This window comes from Pholis gunnellus, assembly GCF_910591455.1.
Source record: "Pholis gunnellus genome assembly, chromosome: 7".
NCBI classification, from domain to species: Eukaryota; Metazoa; Chordata; class Actinopteri; order Perciformes; family Pholidae; genus Pholis; species Pholis gunnellus.
In genome coordinates, this window is record NC_136533.1 from 9,735,724 (window position 1) to 9,754,039 (window position 18,316).

Here is an 18,316-nt window from a genome sequence, read left to right on the forward strand (position 1 = left end):
GTCTGCATGTAGTGATTGGCAGGGTAATATTTATCAATATGTTTAAAGGACACTTCCTTAATCTTATTCACGATTAGGTATTTGTGAGGAAGCCTCCAGACCTTAATCTAGTTTTTTCTTCTTCTGCTGAAATAAAAGCTTTGCAGTCTCTCTTTAGAAGTTTAAAAATGTAAACATATGTAATGCAATACTTTCCCTTTCCTTCAAAGATAGTATATTTTGTTTCTTTCAACGGGATAAAGACAATGACTCTTATATCCTTATAATGTATTTCTTTTGTGTAGCAAAATGTACCTTATATATATATAACTCCAAATTGTTCTGATACCAATTGTAAGTACAGTATTAGAGGAACATTATTGTATGCTTTCATGCACAACTTTATTGCTTTCATATAAAATAGCTGTACTTCAACTAATTGACTAATTGATGAGAAAGGATGCTAAAAATAGTCGCTATTGCAAAAAAAAGGAATTCAAAATGTATTCTTTTTTTATTGTTGAAAATGGCAGCACAGTAAAAATATTAACATTCTCTGTTTCTCAATACATACAAAATCCCCAACATTTGGTCAAATCCAAAGATTCCAAAATTAAAACATTTGTTGATGTCGGAGGGAACATGGGAATTATGTCTACATGACTGAGCTGAATGCTGTTATTATATCAGTAGTAAAAGTGAAAACTTGTGCTTCCTTTTTTGACTTGCAGAGGGATCCAAACACATTTATAAACATATGGCAATGCAAACATAAAAATGCATAATCAAAGTTATTTTAACTTAGTCCTTTTAACTAAATAATTCAACATTTTACGCAAAAAGGTGTACCTGGAAGCTGTAAAAATAATACAGCGAGTAATGATGTATCACAACTGTACTCCTGCTTTTGAAGCGTCTCTCCTCTTTAAACGGATACCATGGATTTGGTCAACTTAGTCAAATTATGTTACGGTCTACTCTACATGTTCATAAAATGTAATGATGCCACCAATATGACCAAGGATATCAACATAAAAGACATAACATATTTATAAAAAAAAAGGTCAAGGCACTGTGGCTCGGAGGCAGCGGTGTGTTCTAAGGAAAGACTTGTCGATATGACAGTTAATCATTCACTCTTGATAACCGAGCACAGAAAGACTCACTCGAGCGACTGAGTCATTAATTAAGAGTTGCTGCAGTTTAAACAACCTGAGGTGAGGGATGATGCTAAGAAACATTATGTTGACAGTTTGACTTAACTGTTCATGGACAATGTGTGAAAGCAAACTTTGCCATGAACTTTGGAAGAGAGGTCTTTTGAAATCTATTTTTTCCTCCTAGGTTATGGTCCAAGTGGTCAAAATGAAAGAAGAGAAAAGTCACTTTTTGTGTTGGTTTCTGTGAGATGTCTCATTGTGTTTTTCTCATCCCTTGGTTGATATGTTGTAGCCACTCCTTCAACATTTGAAAGCTTGGTCGAGCAGCAGGATCCAGGTTCCAGCACTGTTTCATGAGGTTATACACCACTTCAGGACAGCCATCTGGACAGTCCATTTTGTAACCTTTCTCCACTCGAGGCACAACGTCTTTTAATGGCTACAGAATGGAAAAAGTTGTTGGTAGACAGATGTGTTGACAGCAAACATAACTTACTTTAAAAAAAACAGTGAGATCTGTGTATTCTGTATCACATGGAGGTCGATTTGAGGCTAATAATGTGGTTCGTAAAAAACAATAGGAACAAATCTAGAAGGTAAATGCATTGCTAATTAATCTCTCTCCTAAATCAAAGCCCAAATGTTCTGTATGCCTACTTACAAAAATATATTGATACTTACAATTCTTGGGTAAGGCACTCGGCCAAAAGAGTAAATCTCCCAAAGCAGAATACCGTAGCTCCAAACATCTGATTTGGTGGAAAATTTCTATTGAGTAAGAGAAAAACACACACAAGAGTTTATTTCAGTCAGTGGGACCGACACATGGTAAAGCTCACTACTCCACATGGCAACAGTCCTTGTAAACAACGGTTTACCTTTTCTCTGAGGGCCTCTGGCGATGTCCACTTCACAGGCAGCTTAGCAGTGTCCTGAGTGGAAGAGGCCTCCTTAGTCAGACCGAAGTCACTGACTTTGGCCGAGTTGTCGTCTGATACAAGAACATTGCGGGCCGCTAAGTCTCGGTGGACAAAGTTATTGATTTCCAGGTACTCCATTGCTTCACAGACATCTCTGTAAAAGTACAAGAAGTCGAAATTCAAAACCTGAAGGATTTTTCTCTTTACACTCTCAATCCTGGGATCAAAAATATGTAGCACAAATGTCTTAATAATCCAACGAAACATGGACAATCTTAAAGTCAATCTTGAGTCCTGCAAATAAGCATGGCTTAGTTTACATTCAGTGTTTCTCAACTACAATATGTTGCATGCATCTCCAACTCTATGAAACATTTGCTTTCAATGATTTTTTCCCCTCCTTTACAATTCTAATCATCAACAACTGTCAATGTGTGGAATTGCATGAAACAGAGAGACATGATACAGCTGTTCTTCTCCCCTATATTTGATAATATTGATCTGTTTTAGAGGTCGGCGGAGGAGGTAAACGACAAGTTTATTTTAAAGACACATTCAGTAGTGTGACATGCAGAGCACGAATACAAACAATTCGGGGAGCCGCTCCTCAAAACAGCTCCACAGCCCCACAGATCAAAAACTCTACAGTCTACCTTTAATACAGTATAATTGTAGATATGGTAGAAAACTGCAGTCATACGCACAGTGCAAAATTAAGGAGAGCATCTCCACCAAGTACTGTCCGGCCTCTGGAACGTAAGTAGTCAACCAAACAGCCCTGAAAACAAACAAACAGACATGAGACAACTTTATAAAAGTACTAAAGATGTTAACAAATGAATCAGGCAGTCTGCCACCTACCTTGGCCATGTACTCAGTAACTATAAACAGACTCCCGTTCTCCTCTACAATCACTCCAAGCAGCTGCACCAGGTTATCGTGCCGTAGTTGCCTTTGGGAGGAGAGTTTACATGTTACTTGTTTATTCATGTTTCTAAAAACAAAACAAAGAAAAGTATTTTTATTTCCTTACGTCATGACGGAAGCCTCTTCAATAAAGGCCTGCGCTGTAGCATCATGTTTTATGCACTTCACAGCTACTTTAGTCCCTCTATAGTCTCCCACCATGACATCTGGAATGATCACAAACGATAACAATTGACTGTTAACTCAAATCTAACAATGTCTACTCATTAATCACCCTTCTTCCTGATACAACACCAACAACAAAACCAACAAACCCTTCTCTTAAACCCCCCCTGTGCATGGAGGAATTTCACTGTTAAAAGTTAATAACTTGGAATTAAATTTAGTTAAGCTAGTTTGCATGTTTTTACTGGACTTTTATTAAAATCTGTGTACAAATGTTTTACAGAAAAATGTAACGTTAATGCTAAATTTTCCCCAATACTACAATGTACTTTTTAAAGTAAAACCAGTCATGCTCCATCTCTACTCCCTGTTAGCATGTTCATAATGCATATTTGATCCCCACCACATAAACGTAAACGATTAAATAAAAGTGCGTCACTTGTCCCGTGCAGTGTAAACTTGAAGCTACTTGCCTCCAAACTCTCCTTTTCCAATAACCTGCTGCAACTTGAGATCTTTCCTGCACATCGACCAGCCACCTGTTGGTCATTTAAAGACAACATAACATAACATAACAGGCTCATACATGCTTCGCATGAACAAAAATGCTAAAATGATGTGGTTGCCTCAATTGTAAAGTGAGACTTACCCCTGGAAAACTCATCCTGAGCGGCCACCGTCCCCTCCTCCACCTTTGGCTTTATTAGACTGGTGCACAAGCCGTCTGCATCTTTGGTGTAGTGCTACAAAAAAAAACTGGCATTATTTTATGGAATATTTAAGCATACAACTGTATCACCTGTTGAAACACTCACATAGCTTCAATAAAACTTCATATGACAAAAAAAACGGGGCACTACAACTCAGCGAGCAGTGTTTCGTAATGACCAATAGAGGGCTGTATAATCGAATTAGCAAAACATATAATGGACGACTAACAAGGTTTCCTGTCAAATAGGTCAGACTAAAATTATTCCTCCTCCTCTATTTTCCTCTGTAGAGTATATATAACATGCTTCTGTTCAAAATAAACATGTTAATCAGTAAAAGGAGTCATTTTGAGAGTAAAAAGCTTGGTGTCTCTTGAGGTTAGAACTCTGCACCTCAGCATACTGTTCACTCTTCCTCTTTGACACTTCCTGTTCATTATTTGTTCCAGGAACTGTATGTAGACTATGAGGTAGCACAGAGAAACGGGGGCTCTATAACAGGAAAATACACCAAACATACAGTAGACGAAAGCTCTACATAGCACCAGAGCAAACGTCTTGTTTTATTTATAAAATAAAACCAAGTTTTAAAATCTTACCTCAACCAGCTGCATGAGGTTTTCAAAGAACGCCTCTTCATCGATAGTGAGCTTGCCGTTGGTGTAGACGATGCGGTAGTGCTCCACCTTGCCGTCGCAGCTCACACACAGGGTGTAGTCGCCGGGGAAGTTGGTGCTCTCTCGCACCAAGAACAGGCCAGTTTCAGGAGGGTTAAGCAAATGCTCGGCCTCATCCCGCGTTATCTTCCCATGAAACCACCTGGAAGTAGAAGAACCAGAGAGGTAACAGAGCATCCAAAAGAAAAGAGACAACCACAAAAAAGGAGACCACCAACACTAATCTAATCATTGTGAACTCAAAAAATGTTTTTGAAATGTAGCACAACAACCCTTACTATGACTACTTGGATCCTTTCTGCAGACTTCCTTCTGTTTGTATCAATCAGTACAAAGCATATTACAGGTACAACCAGTAGCCAGTTTATTAGGTACACACATCTAACTCTAATGCAGTCTAATACAACAGTCCTGCAATCAATCCTCCCTTCGTGAAGTTTATAATTTATAGTTTTTGCTTAACTGTTCAAGCCGTCATTTTCACGGCTACACTTATAGCGCTGTTGTATACATCTCTTCACACTGATACAGAGAAGTGTTTCTAATATTTTGTACAAGCATATAAGTAATTAAGTATATACTCTGACAGCACTGGAGGGGATGTTTTAAGAGGTGTCAATCAGAACAATATTAGCGTGTAACAGCAGTGAAGGACAAATCAGAATTCCTGCCGATTACTAAGGAAAGTCTGCGGGGATCCATTTTGGGCCTGTGTTGCTGATTATTTTCCATTAGCCTTCGAGAAATGTTCATCTTTCGTTGTTTTGATGCAAATTGCAAATAAAACAAATACTGTTGTGGGATCAAGAGGTATAGATTACAGTCATTTGCATATCCACTGTGACCAGTTCTATTATTGAGAGGATCACAGAATGTACAGTACATTCATTTGCATGCTGCATCCACTCAGATAACCATAGATCCCTTTTACCATTGCCCTCTCAACTTCATGACTGGTCACATTTTAAAATAATGACAGCAGCATTTCATGTGATAAGATCAGTTAGTGTTCCTCAACTTGAGTCTGTTCTTTTAGTATTCTTCTTTCAACAAGATGTTGCTGTACAGGAGAGTGGATTCTCAACCATAATATTCTGTATGTATAAATAAGACATTATACTGTATGTCTGTAAATATACATGTAGATAAGTGATGACTTAGGATTAATGGTGGGTAGATAAGGCTAAGAGTAGCTAAAGTATGTCTTCCTTATGGCTTTATTTTTAAATTTTATGCTTGGTATTACCTTCCTTTGTTTGTTTTTTTACCATGGGTTGTTGTTGTCTGGTAGATTTGGCTTCATGAAGTCATTCGAGACACAATTTTGTGATTAAGGGCTCTATAAATAAACCTGTCACGCTCTCGTGCCTGCACACAGACCAGCCATGTGGACAAACGGGGAGATTTTTTAGATTACTTCAGTCTGAGATAGAAAGGAAACAACAGGAAACTACGCAGCACAAGTTCAAGCAAAGCTGAGCTGGAAACAGAAACAACTGTGCACTGCAATTACAACACAGCCCGACCCAACTGTGGTCCCCATTCACATAACTACAGCGCCACTGCCACGACAAATAGCCCATCTGCCTTCAGCAACCACACAGCCAGAGGAAGAGGGCAAAGACGAGTTATTTTAGCCGTAGCTGCGAAAGCCACACAAAGCTGGTGTAGTGGCAACTTTTGAGTTAAAGACAGCAAATAAATAAACCTAATCCTGTTTGAAATATTACATTGGGCATCAAAACTAAGTAAACCATGGTATTGTTGCACTCACTGCATTAGACTCAGCTTCCCTCCAGATTTCACGCCTTCTCTTTTCTGAACATAGTTGGCTGGAATTGTTCCCTCGCGACCTGCAGAATTTTTTGCTTTGTACCAGTTTGGATCCTGAAACACAAAATGTCAGAAATGGATAAAATGAATAAATTAAATATTAATGTGTAGCAGGAAACACAAACATGAATTCATTCCATGTGTTTTCATATCTACAGAGACGCTGCATGAGTGCAAAACTCTATATTTATAGGAACATAAGTTAGGCCATGAAACATTACCTTTGTGACAATAATAATCGACAACACATCTCCTTTATTGAAGGGCAGGTCCTGCTCTGATGTGCCTTTAAAGTTGTACCTGGCCACACACTCTGTGCCCTGTGGCCATGGAGTCTATGGAAACATGGGCAGATCACTGATTAGTAAACAATTGTCTCATCTGACATGTCATGATGTGTCTCTGAATATCTTACCTGGCCCTCTGTCATGGTGAGGTAGTTCAATCCTCTCACAGGTGATGTTTTCTCGCTGCAACCATTAGAGCTGATAGACACACACACACCTACAGTACCTAAGAAGGAAAACAGAATGTAATCAGTTTGACATCCTCAGTTCAAAAGGTATTCACTTAACCACAAACTAATTATCAGGAAGAAATGTTGTGGTTTTGCTGTTTAGGTGCGCATGTTCATTCATAGTAAACAAGTCAGCTATTATCAGAACGCACAAGAGTAGTTTTAGATCACACAGTGTCAGTAAAAATAACCCGCTGATAAAGAAAGCAGAACTAACGAGTCTTTTTTTAAATCACACTTTCACAACTGGGGCAGAATGTTTCCATGACGCATTGATACATAAAGACGAGGCTTCTGTGTGTTGATGGATAATAAAACTGTAGAGTATGTTTTGGGATAATATTCTAACTGGTGAATAAAAGGCATGAAACTTGATCTACTTTGTACTTTTTATTCTATATGGTAAACTAGTTCATTTTGACCAAAAATGGACACACACTGGTGCTAAGCCCCAGTGACTGGCCCTTGTACGAATCAAGATAGCTCTCTTCAGCGCTGGAATGCAAACTTGTGGTGAGATCTGACCAGGCCCGAGAGACTCATCCAGCAAAGCGTTTCTTTACGTCAATAAAGCAGCCACTGCGGCTGTAACCGTGGGTCTGAGTCACTCTGGAGCATTGTTTCCATGATACATGCACAACGTTATAACGAAATGATGACCTATGGGTCAAGTCACACTCAACACCCCCTCCTCTCAATCCTCCCCCAAAAAAAAACACTTCCTCTCTTCTTGTGTTAGTTCCCATGGAGAAGAGGTGGGGCTCAATGGTCAGAGCTCAAGGAAAATCCTGGCTTTGATACATCTGCCACTTCACATGAGGTCACATCCTCCGACATGTCGGTTACTATGCAGTCAACGTCCTGTATGTGTTGGGGGGGGGGGGGGGGGGGGTTCAGATACTTCTATGATATCCTCATATCACTCTCCAAGCTCTTCCTATTAAAATGATCTTTCTTCTATTGCAAATATAATCTCGCGTTTCTGCTTTGTCACACATTTTAATAGATGACCAGCCTCGTCACAACAAGTGTTGGACTAAAAACTGCCCTGCGTCCCAGAGAGGACTGTCATCACTCAGTATGATGAGGGTGAGATGGACGTTGTCCCCCGTGGAGCACTGCAGCTGTCTATCTGGACACATTTCCCACAACCATCAACCCATACAGGACACCCCCATTTTGCATCTGCTCATCCCAACCCGTCTTTTATCTACGGTTACACTTTGACATTTCACACTGCGCAGACAGTCATAACAGGAAAAGAAGTCTGAAGCCATGCTAGTGGTGCTTTGAGGCTGTAATGCTCATTGTGAAGGAAGCCAAACTAATGGTACACAAGTCTAACATGCCTGTAAGCCATGAGCAGTTAAACCAAAGACATTTTGCCCACTCTATTTTTGTTTGTTTACATATTATTTAGAGGTAGGCTAAAGGTATCCAGTATGTCATTGAAAATAAGTCACAAAAAAGTTAAATTGTGTTGAAGAAATATTTTTGATTATCTCCTATCCTGTACTTACAAGTAAGTAAGTATATTTACACAATTCAGTTGTTATTTGTACTTCCTTTGATTTTAATTTGAGGGTAATGTATGCTCTTTAGTCCCCTACATTGAATTATTTGGTACCGATAGTTGTTACTTTGTAAATTAAGATTTAAAAAACCATCAAACAGTTGTTGAGACATTTCACTTTGAATCCCAAATGTCAACCTGCTGTTGATGCTGGAGGTAAAGTGAAGTCAAGGGATCACTAAAGTCAGTAGTATTCATCATGTGGGGACCATGAATTGGCAATCTATCCAATTGTTGTTAAGACGTTTCAGTCTGGACCAAAGTGGTGGACCGACTGTCAATCCCTAGAGCCATGTTGCTAGCGTGGATAACAATTCATTGTCACTATAGGTAATCCATTATTCTGACTAAAATCTCTATGAATCATAATTTAAATTTAAATTTGCAGAATCTGTCACGGCAAAGTCCTTGGTAAAAGAGCAAAGTGATCTCACCAAGTGTGGATCAATGGGGCCAAGGCCGACACACAACAGCACTTTTTTATTCATCTCTTTTGGGACAGTGAATGCATCTCAGCAGCAGGCCACCAGCAGCCGACTGAATGGGACAGAACTCAGTCTGTCATGGTGTCACATTGCCATTTCCAGAGAGCTCCACATAGAACCACAGCTTGCTCTTTTCAGGAAGCGGACAACGCTGTCATTGTGAGTCGGTCGAGTTTCTGTTGACCCCTGTCTCATTGAGAAGTCCATCATCATCATCATCATCATCAGCCTGTCCAGTGAGTAGCTTTAGGGGCAGCAATGATTTAGTTCTGCAGGTCTGGAGATATGAATTGTACTTCATATTTTGTTTCAATGAGCACAATCAACTTGTGTCTGCTGGTCTGTTATCATCAATTATCTTTAAAACATAAGCATAAAAAATTATCTCATGACACAAATACTTTATAATGTGATACATGATACAGCCATTGCTCCGGTGAATTAGTACATCCCATTGAGAGATATTTTCTGTTTTAGGAGAAGCCAGGCATGACCTAAGCTACTGAAGGCAACAGGAAACCAGCAAACTCGGTGACAGACTAAACATGAATGGAGTCAGGAAAGAGCTAATCTAACTATTACAGTCCAATTTGGCATAAAATTGGCATCCATAAAAATCCTATTGTTGAAAACAAACCGGTTGATTGACATTTTGTCTGGTCTCTCTTGTCTTTAGCAAGTAAGTCATAGTCTAAACTGTACAAATCAGTGGTAGTCTGAGCGCACAAAGCAAGACAAGACAGGAATGTAGTAATATCTCCTTTGGTGTTGTTTAAATCTGCCACTCCCTGGTCTATCTGCAGAGGTAAAAATGTGGATCCTGCAAGGTGTTGCAAAAGCTGCTGGGATACAGTGAAGTGACAATGGCTGGAGGTCCTGTGGACAGATCTGCAAATGTGTCACTCAAAAACAGCATCATGCGCTGGTCTTTGAAAGCGTACTCTTAAGAGTAACAAAGCCACCTTTGAACAGATCTCCCTCTACTACTCAGTCGTGGAAAGCAACAAAGCACTTTTACTCAAATACTAAGTGGCACTTTGAGGTACTTGTAATTTGTACTCTTGTTTGTTTGTTTTGTTTGGTTAAATCTTTGCACTATTGTTTAATTAGTTCATTTTAATATTATTCTATTTCATTGTATATATCGTGCATTTTTATATTTAATATGTTTTACTCTGTTATTTGTATTGCTTTACCTCTACCATAAATGCAGCTGTAACGAAACAAATTCCCCTTGAGGGATTATTAAAGTAACTATCTATCTATCTATCTACTTTTTCCATTTTAGGCTATTTCTACTACTAAGAATCCTATTCCACTATTTCAGAAGGAAATATTGCACTCTTCACTCCACTACATTTATCTGACAGAACATCTAACAAAAGATATAACAAACTCATAGAATACAATGCCTTGGTAAACATTAAATCAATGGTCCCAATTTTTTTGGGCTCGTGACTCCTTACAAAGAGGCAGTGTCTACTTGAGGCCCCTTGTCACATTTCAGATGTCTATGAGTTGTTAGCAGTTCCACCAAAGAGACATTTGCCCTCTAAACATTAACAGGCAATAGTATTTAAGTAAAATGCTGCTCAGACATTGATGCACTAGTATTAACAATCTAATACTATAATATATCAGTCACATGGACCATTTATTTGTGTAAAGAACACTTTACGTATACTTTGCTGATCATGCCTCTGTGATTTTACTAAGTAGGATTTTGACTGTGTGCTCCTGCATCCCTCCTCTATTTGCAGAAGGGGGGCTGGGTGATATGCCCCTCGTTCTGGACCTCCAGTCTCAGGATGCTCTGCGACTGCTTTGATGCTGCTGCCCTGTTATCATCACCATTACAGCAGCAGGGTGGCAGGGCCAAGTGCAGAGAGAAGGAAACAATGATTTTTGTCCACATCCCCGGAGCAATCATCTGGCAGGTATACAAACCAACTCACCGAGCGGTGAGAAATGTACAGAAAGAGAAAGAGTGCATGGCATGCCAACAGTTCACCCAGCTGGCTTTGACAGCCTGCAGATGTTCTTGAGGAAACCTCAGAGGAGGAAACCCCCTCTGGCTCTGGGACAACAGCTGGACTGTGGTGCAGCAGCACTGCTCACTGAAACTGAGGTCTCTCTGCAGGAAATAAGACAGGAAGTACGAGTCCAGTGGTAGGCCCTGCAGCACAAGCCGTCATTGTATCACTGTAATGATGGTCAGTTTTGCCTATGAGGCTAAGTGATAGAAGGTATGAAAGCATACTGCTAGGGTATACATGTAAAACAGCATCCTGTTTATCAGAGATAAATATAAAATATAACCCTGAAAAACAAGGCCGTCTTCATGCTAACAGGAAGAGAAAAGCAATGATTGACAGTCAGGGGAAAATCCCCCATAATTTGGCATCCAGGCATTACAGTAAACTTTGCATTTTACTGCCTTCAAAAGTTCAAACAACACAATGAAGGCATTGACACTTATGCCACTTGGGGTAATTGGTGCTTTTACTAAGAAAACACGTAAAAAAAACACCATGTAAGGCAAAGCTGCCATGCCTGAGCAGTGAACGGACACTTCCTTGCTGAGGTGCGATGCAAACCATGCAGTGCAATGCTGCTCTGCTTGACAGAGTAGCAGTCTGCTGTGGTTTCATAAGCTTGTTTCATAAGCTTCATCCTTCTTCACAGTTTTGTTCCACTCTAAAAGAGGAATCCTCTGTAGAAGAAGCTCTGAGGCTATGCCAGCAGCACCAGACTTGCTTCAGCCTTGTGTCAGAGAGCCAGAGAGGGGCATCACCCCTTAACAGACCCAAGAGGTCCTCAGTTCCTCCTTCTGACAACAAGCCTACTTGTTTCATTGAGCTGTTTTTCTGTTTGGCACTTAGTGCATGGGTGGCTTGTTAAATTTGCTTGATTGTTTCCTGAGAATGTGTGGGGGGGGGGGGGGGGGGGGGGAGGGGGGAGCAATAGTAAACCGTTTAATAACAACCCATCTGCAAGTTACACATTCCTGCAAGTGCAAACAGTTTTGCAAAGTCAGTAACAGTTTCGAAAAAGTTCTGAAACAGTCCCGATGCATCGTCTTGAGTCAGCAGAATACAAAGATCACTATCATTATCATTAGCAGAACAGTTTTCAGAGCTGCATGATGCAGCTTCTGCACCCCAAAGGGCTTGGAGGATTAGGACGTAAATAAGGAAATCACACATTTACTATGCCTTCCTTTGTTTTACTGTAAAGCACTTTGAGCAACACTCATTATATAAAAGATAACCGATTATTATTAGTAGTATATCACAGGTCCCAAAGCCCCAATGATTTCTGATGATCAGAAGTGTCAGTTACTGTACAATAAGACAACGGAAGTGTGCAAGCAGCTCTATTCTAGAAATGTGGGCTAGTTTTACCACAACATAAGAGCGTCACTGCATCTACAAGCCTCAGGCTCTTTTTCAAAATGAACTCTTACCTGTTTGCAGGCAAAAACCCGATCAGTTTGAGGCAATAACAGGTGATTCAGCTACTGTCCTCTCAGCGGCAGCAGACGAATTCCCATTCACGAAATAACTGACAGTTGATGTCGAAACGCAAAACGCATCAAGTCCCGATGAGGAAGTGAACTGTGCCTCAGGTGACTCGAAACTTCAGCAGTCCAAAATGATCTAAAAAAAACCAGCGACGACAGTTGTTGGTGCGTCTCCTGTCAACATCATTTGGGGGGAAAAGTCGCTACAAATTATGGAAAAATAAACGTTCTAGAAAAACGTATTGCTGCAGTCTCGACGGTCCCTGTGTAGGAAAAAGTCAAGTGAGTGAGGAAAAAACGCGATAACTCAACTGGTGAAATGTCACAGCGATGAAATGAATGCGATTCAGATCACTTTGAGTCTACTTCACACTGCCCCACTCCTTTTCCCCTTCAGAAAAATTCAAGTTTTTTGCCCCACCTTGATTTTGCAGTGCACATGCGCGTTAATAAGAAAAAAGTCTGGTTAAAAATAGATCACTGGATTCATTTCTGTCACTTTGGTGAGGGAATTTGATCATCCATTTTTACACAAAGTCCACAAAGATGACGCAAAGGTGAATGTTTTTTTTAATTTTTTATTATTGTCTCAGTCTGCAGACATGACACAAGAGGACAGCACAGTACTTTAGCACAAGACGCCCGACAGTGAACTTCGCTCCCGAAAGATAAACAGTTGTGCAGTCTAGACAAAACCTCCCACTGGCTGTTTAATGCGATTTTCTTTTCTGAACTGCAAAGAATTCTCGCATGGACTAAACACCCCCAGTGCAGATCTGAGAATGTGAAACCAGTGTTTAAACGAAGTTACTTTACAAACAGATCAAACAACAAACAGATCACCTCATGGTTTCTGATCACATTTCGTAGAGAAATAACACTTTTGAATGAGGAAATAGTGCATAAAGCTGAATTACAACAGAATAAGGAAGAGACATCAGACCTGTGGTTTAATGGCCCCCTGGCGGCCATAGTTAATGTAAACTCGTCCCAGTCAGTAACGCTGGCTGATGTTTCCAGACTTGTCTCAACAGATGAGACAGAACGCATCAGGCCGGAGGAATGTCGGAGAAAAGGACAAACCCTTCGCGTCATTTTCACTGAGTTACTGTCTGAACCAAAAAAACAAACATGTGAGATCTGTGTGTGAACACAGTATCACACAATACAATGTTGACGTAAACAATCTGCAGGTCCAGTAAACTTTATAAAGGCGTCTCTGCTCCGCACACATTTCAAAGTGAATGTGATCAGGCAGAGGGTTTCACTTCCATTGTCAAAAATATCTGGCAGTAGAGATACAAACATCAGCTCAGTCAGCACTAAATCAAGCAGCGCTGATATTTCACCGTCTGTACTTTAGAAACACACAAAGCATTACTCTTACACCTGGAGGGGGAACTCATGAGAAGACATGTTGAACGACTTCTCATCACAAAAAAAAATAAATATATTTGGTTCAAAGATCTTGATGAAACTCTACTAGGACATTCTTCAAAAAACAAACACAGAAGATGCTACGTATGCATTCCTCTGTTAGTGTGATGCAGTGTACTCTTCAATTCTGCGACTAAACGACATCACCACACAAATATTGAACTACTGTAGACTTTGTGTTCACTATGATGGATTTGTCTCATTATTACATTGTTATATACTACACAGTAGTAATGAATAACCAATAGAAAAATATTAAAATGTAAAAAATAAACAAATGATTTGTAATACAGGAACTGAAAATTGCAAACGCACTGGTATTGTCCTTTAACAGTTACAATAGAGAGCCAAAGTAGAACTGAAACATCCGGGTTTTGTTCCAGAGAAAATCTCTTTGACATTTGTTACCAAACAAACTAAAGATCGAGCTTTGTAACAGTCAGTGTGTCGCCTCAAGTGTTTTTTGAAAAACAATCTAATATCTGTTCAATATTTATGTTTTTATTGGCATTCAGCGAACACCATTTCCTATAAGCCTTTTACATATGGACTAAACCAACTGTCCATATCCGTGCTTGTAGTTTTTACATGGGATCTGTAGTTTTTCCTATGCTCACAAAATAATTGTTTAACAACGGTTTGGCTTCATGTACCTGCTGTAGATGGACGCCGGATTGCATCGATTTACAGAGGCTCACATCATGACTTTGGCTCTATATTATCACATTTAGTTAGACTTTTCCCCACCCTAAAAAGCTAAATTGCTGGAGGTCTTGCAGGCTGCGTAATCCTATCAAAGCCCTTATTGTGACTGCCTAATTTACCATGAACAAACAAAAGTGCTGATATCTTGATTCTCTGCAGAAGCTGCTCCATTCAACACTGGCTTAGATTGAAAATACAAAATAACTCACGTAAATGACAAACATTCGATCAGACGACAGCAACAGAGTGCTGTCGAGCATGGCAGAATATAAGACAAGCCATTATTATTATCCAGATGAATGTAATAACATCACCGTTGCATGTATTATACGGTGGATCTCCATTTATTCACCAGACGGCTTTGGAATGAGGTTCGATTACAGCGACATTCAGAAATGTTTCCACGTGAAGTTAGAGATTGTCCATTCAATCTAAAAACTACTTAACACTATGCTGTGTTTTCGAAAAATCTACCTTCCAAATATCCGTTAGTATCATGTAAATACAATGGTGTCTACATGATGGCTGAAGCCTCTGATGGTCGACACATTTACTTTTTCAATAAAGCTCTTCACGATCCCACCCATAGAACTTATTCGTTGTAGAACTAATGCACTAAACAGTGGTCCCATTCACATGTTGAAGAGTTAGAAACTTAATGGATGAACTCTGGAATATAAGGTGCCATAACCTTGTGCGTGGTCACGGAGGTGTCTTATTTACCACTAGTCCCATTATGCAGAGTGCAAGGGGATGACAAATTTGCAGCCAAAAGGAGAAATGTACTTGATTCCCACTTCCTGGAACACCTGGCAAGGAATACCTATGTCACACAGGTAAACGCTGCCCGCCCCTTCAGCCAGGGGAAGGGGGAGGCAGAGAGAGAGGGACCACTTGGCCTCAACTGCCTGTCCCTTTCCACTGCCAGGAGGGTCCAAGCTGAGCACTGGTGCTCGGTTCTGGTTAGCCCAGTCTGCAGCTGCTCGGTACCACGGCTGGTCCATCAGGAATGTGTTCTCGTGGCAGTCCAGGCAGTTTATGATCAAGTCCACGGGAGTGTCTGGAAGGTCTGTGGAGTCGGAGAGAAAAAAATAATAAACATGACCTCAACTAGAGTGCAAAATATAAAAATAAAGAATAAAAACAAATAAGCAAAATATGAAAGTAAAAAAATATGTCCACCTTTGATACTCGACACCTGTTTGCCACCAGTTTTGTTGAAGAGGGTGAGCTCGCTGGTGACCGAGTCGAGCATCTTGACAAAATTGGGCAGAAACAAGATGACCTCCACTTCATGATTGGCCAGGTGACGCCCACAGCTGATGCCCTGAGCTCCCTGAACATGAGGCCCACACAGCAGAGCAACCGTGGGACGCTGGTGCAAATTTTTGGGAGTGAATCTGAAGGAAACATGGAAACAAAACTAAGTTGCTTTTCATTTAGCTACGGCTTTTATCGTCTGTGCTTACAAATCCTCACCGCATGCTTACCTGTTGGGCCCACCCAGCAATGTAAGGGCCATCTGACTTGCACACACTCCAGTCATCTCAAGTCTTCGCTCCAGTGAGAGACCATGGCGCTCAGCGACTGACAATAGACGCTGGTGTAGTTCATAGGATATACTGGGCACAACAAGCCCAGAATCTGTATGGGGGGAAAACAGCACAAATATGTATATATATTAAAAAAAACAGTGCACTTCAGATAATTTTCCGTAACTATAATTTGCTTAAAAACATGTGACTCAACTTACCGGTGCAATACTCTTTGGCCCCTGGTTGCGGTACAGTAATCTGTCTGTACACCACAGGTTTGGCCTCCAGGATGTTTTCATCGTGACGGTACCGTGTGGGTATCTGATCTTGAGGAGTCCCGCGTGACCTGGCACCATTACGTGATGTATCGATTTCTGAGAAAACGGCTGCTTTGTCAAAAAGCGCCAAGTTTCCTTCAAAATCAAAGTCTGTATCCAGCCCGTCGTCTATGGCATCCCCGAAACACTCGTCGTCTCTGAGCTTCATCTGACCATTCTTCACCCCGTTCTTCTTCGGTGTCACTTGGTTTGCCCCTCGACTACTCGATGACCCTGATGGGGAAAAAATACACATTAACTCTCAGCACAGCAACAATCAGAAACAGTATTTTCTGATCGAGCTGCACTACATTGCACTTACAGGAGTTGTGTCTTCTACGAAATGCTTTTGGCTGGCCGGGTATGTCCTGGTGACGTTCTCCATAGCTTTTGGAGCAGTGCTGAGGAGAGTTCAGTTTCTCCACAGACCTGGGATCACCCTTTGGGACTGCGACTGGAGCACTGCCTACCTTTGTAGTTGCAAAAGAGCTGTTCCTAGCATTGCCATTTGTGATATCTAAAATCTTGAGTTCTTTTATGTCAATGGCACTGCAGGGAAACATAATATATTTAGTAACAGGAAGAAACGGTGGTCGTCAATCAACCCAATTAGTGAAAATATATATATACACACATTACCTGAATGTGACCTCGGGAACAGGGCACTTGACTCCATTGTGGAAAGGTTGCCTTAAGGAGATGGTTTGGCTGGACTGCTCCACAGACACCACTTCTCCTTGATAGACTCCCAGTGTTGGCCCACAGTTAATTGACACCAAACTACCCAACCAATCCGCTGCCATGACTGCACAACGTTGGAGAACAGAAGTTTGGTTTTCGCGTTTCTTGTCAGAGAAGCTTTGTAAAACAAAACAAAAAAAAAACAGATTTTCTGTTAAAATAATACGCTAACTTTCTGGCAGCAGGACTTCAGACACCAGCGTGGTGTTACCGAAGTTATGCTAACTGACTAGCATTAGCTTCGGCCTGTTATCTAGCGTTAATTCCAAGACGCAAACGCTGTATTTGATTAAAGACGAGAGGTTAAAGTGTTGTACCTTTCCGGGGCTGACGCGAAGCACACACTTCTCAATAACTCAAATGAATGAAATGTCAAATTAAGTGCTGAAAGGAAAATCGTAGCTCATTTAAACTGCTAGCTTTTAGCTTATTGAATGGTCAAAAGATACTGCTGCTAGCTTCAAGATGACAGCTTCCGGCTTCCGATATACGGCGTTTTTCACAATAAGAGCTTATCAACATGAACATTTGCGAAATCTGAAATACTGCGATTTCTATTATCCAAATGGGTTTGGTTATCAACTCTTTTGTTTTGCTTAATTTAAAACACTGAGTCACATGTAACGTGTAATATGACTATTTGAGCATTCATTGAGATGAGCAATATTCTTGAGGGATAGAGCTGAATAATGGTCTGACTGGCCCATGCAAAGAAACAACTTTGGATTTAATCAGTTGCATGCAATATTTCACACAGAGCTGTAGAGTATTAGCATGCGTACATACCTATGGTACTATTTGACAATTCATCACATGCTTGCTTTTCCCTTTAAAAACCCTTGAAAATCACCTAAGAACATTCTTTATTCTTTCTGTGTTCCCAAAGTAAATAATAATTAATCCAGACACATTCCCTGTAATAAATAATTAATCAGATGTAGGCTATAAGCTATGAGTGTTATGATCACTGTTTGTGAGATGTTCTTAACAACCAGTCAGCAGACTGAGTGAGATCATGTGGAGACTATCCCAGAAGTGTTAACACATGACACACCCACCTCACTGCCTCCTGTGTACATAGGTTACCATGGAAAAGCTTGCAATCAAAGCTG

The 18,316-nt window shown here is 40.5% G+C and overlaps 2 protein-coding genes across 4 annotated transcripts; both read right to left on the minus strand.

Moving 5' to 3' along the window:
- Nucleotides 1–456: 456 nt before the first annotated feature.
- LOC306698729 (tyrosine-protein kinase CSK-like) lies at nucleotides 457–12,842 on the minus strand. Its single transcript, XM_079163188.1, has 13 exons — nucleotides 12,413–12,842; nucleotides 6,787–6,884; nucleotides 6,593–6,706; nucleotides 6,313–6,425; nucleotides 4,461–4,680; nucleotides 3,801–3,894; nucleotides 3,625–3,690; nucleotides 3,093–3,192; nucleotides 2,921–3,011; nucleotides 2,764–2,837; nucleotides 2,018–2,213; nucleotides 1,821–1,907; nucleotides 457–1,578 (listed from the first exon to the last, which is right to left on the minus strand). Exons 2-13 carry the CDS (start codon nucleotides 6,799–6,801, stop codon nucleotides 1,393–1,395), a joined length of 1,356 nt encoding a protein of 451 aa, XP_079019314.1. The 5' UTR covers nucleotides 6,802–6,884; nucleotides 12,413–12,842; the 3' UTR covers nucleotides 457–1,392.
- A 246-nt stretch (nucleotides 12,843–13,088) lies between these two features.
- On the minus strand, nucleotides 13,089–17,653 carry edc3 (enhancer of mRNA decapping 3 homolog). 3 transcript variants are annotated; one of them, XM_079163187.1, is made up of 7 exons: nucleotides 17,522–17,653; nucleotides 17,103–17,268; nucleotides 16,786–17,012; nucleotides 16,365–16,697; nucleotides 16,102–16,255; nucleotides 15,794–16,011; nucleotides 13,089–15,680 (listed from the first exon to the last, which is right to left on the minus strand). In XM_079163187.1, exons 2-7 carry the CDS (start codon nucleotides 17,264–17,266, stop codon nucleotides 15,346–15,348), a joined length of 1,431 nt encoding a protein of 476 aa, XP_079019313.1. In that variant the 5' UTR covers nucleotides 17,267–17,268; nucleotides 17,522–17,653; the 3' UTR covers nucleotides 13,089–15,345. The 3 variants fall into 3 exon arrangements, with proteins under 3 accessions (XP_079019313.1, XP_079019311.1, XP_079019312.1); XM_079163185.1 differs by having other exon boundaries at nucleotides 17,103–17,321; nucleotides 17,522–17,640; XM_079163186.1 differs by having other exon boundaries at nucleotides 17,103–17,625.
- Nucleotides 17,654–18,316: the final 663 nt, after the last annotated feature.

Bases quoted from the DNA above. Each gene is read 5' to 3' on its own strand.
- LOC306698729 (XM_079163188.1), bottom strand. The intron at 3,691-3,800 runs GTAAGTCTCACT...AATGACCAACAG, and splicing joins TCAGGATGAGTTTTCCAGGG to GTGGCTGGTCGATGTGCAGG. The intron at 1,579-1,820 runs GTAAGTATCAAT...TCCATTCTGTAG, and splicing joins GAGTGCCTTACCCAAGAATT to CCATTAAAAGACGTTGTGCC.
- edc3 (XM_079163187.1), bottom strand. From the start codon at position 17,266: ATGGCAGCGGATTGGTTGGGTAGTTTGGTGTCAATTAACTGTGGGCCA. The intron at 16,698-16,785 runs GTAAGTGCAATG...TTTCCCCATCAG, and splicing joins TCGTAGAAGACACAACTCCT to GGTCATCGAGTAGTCGAGGG. The intron at 16,012-16,101 runs GTAAGCATGCGG...TGTTTCCTTCAG, and splicing joins TTGCTGGGTGGGCCCAACAG to ATTCACTCCCAAAAATTTGC.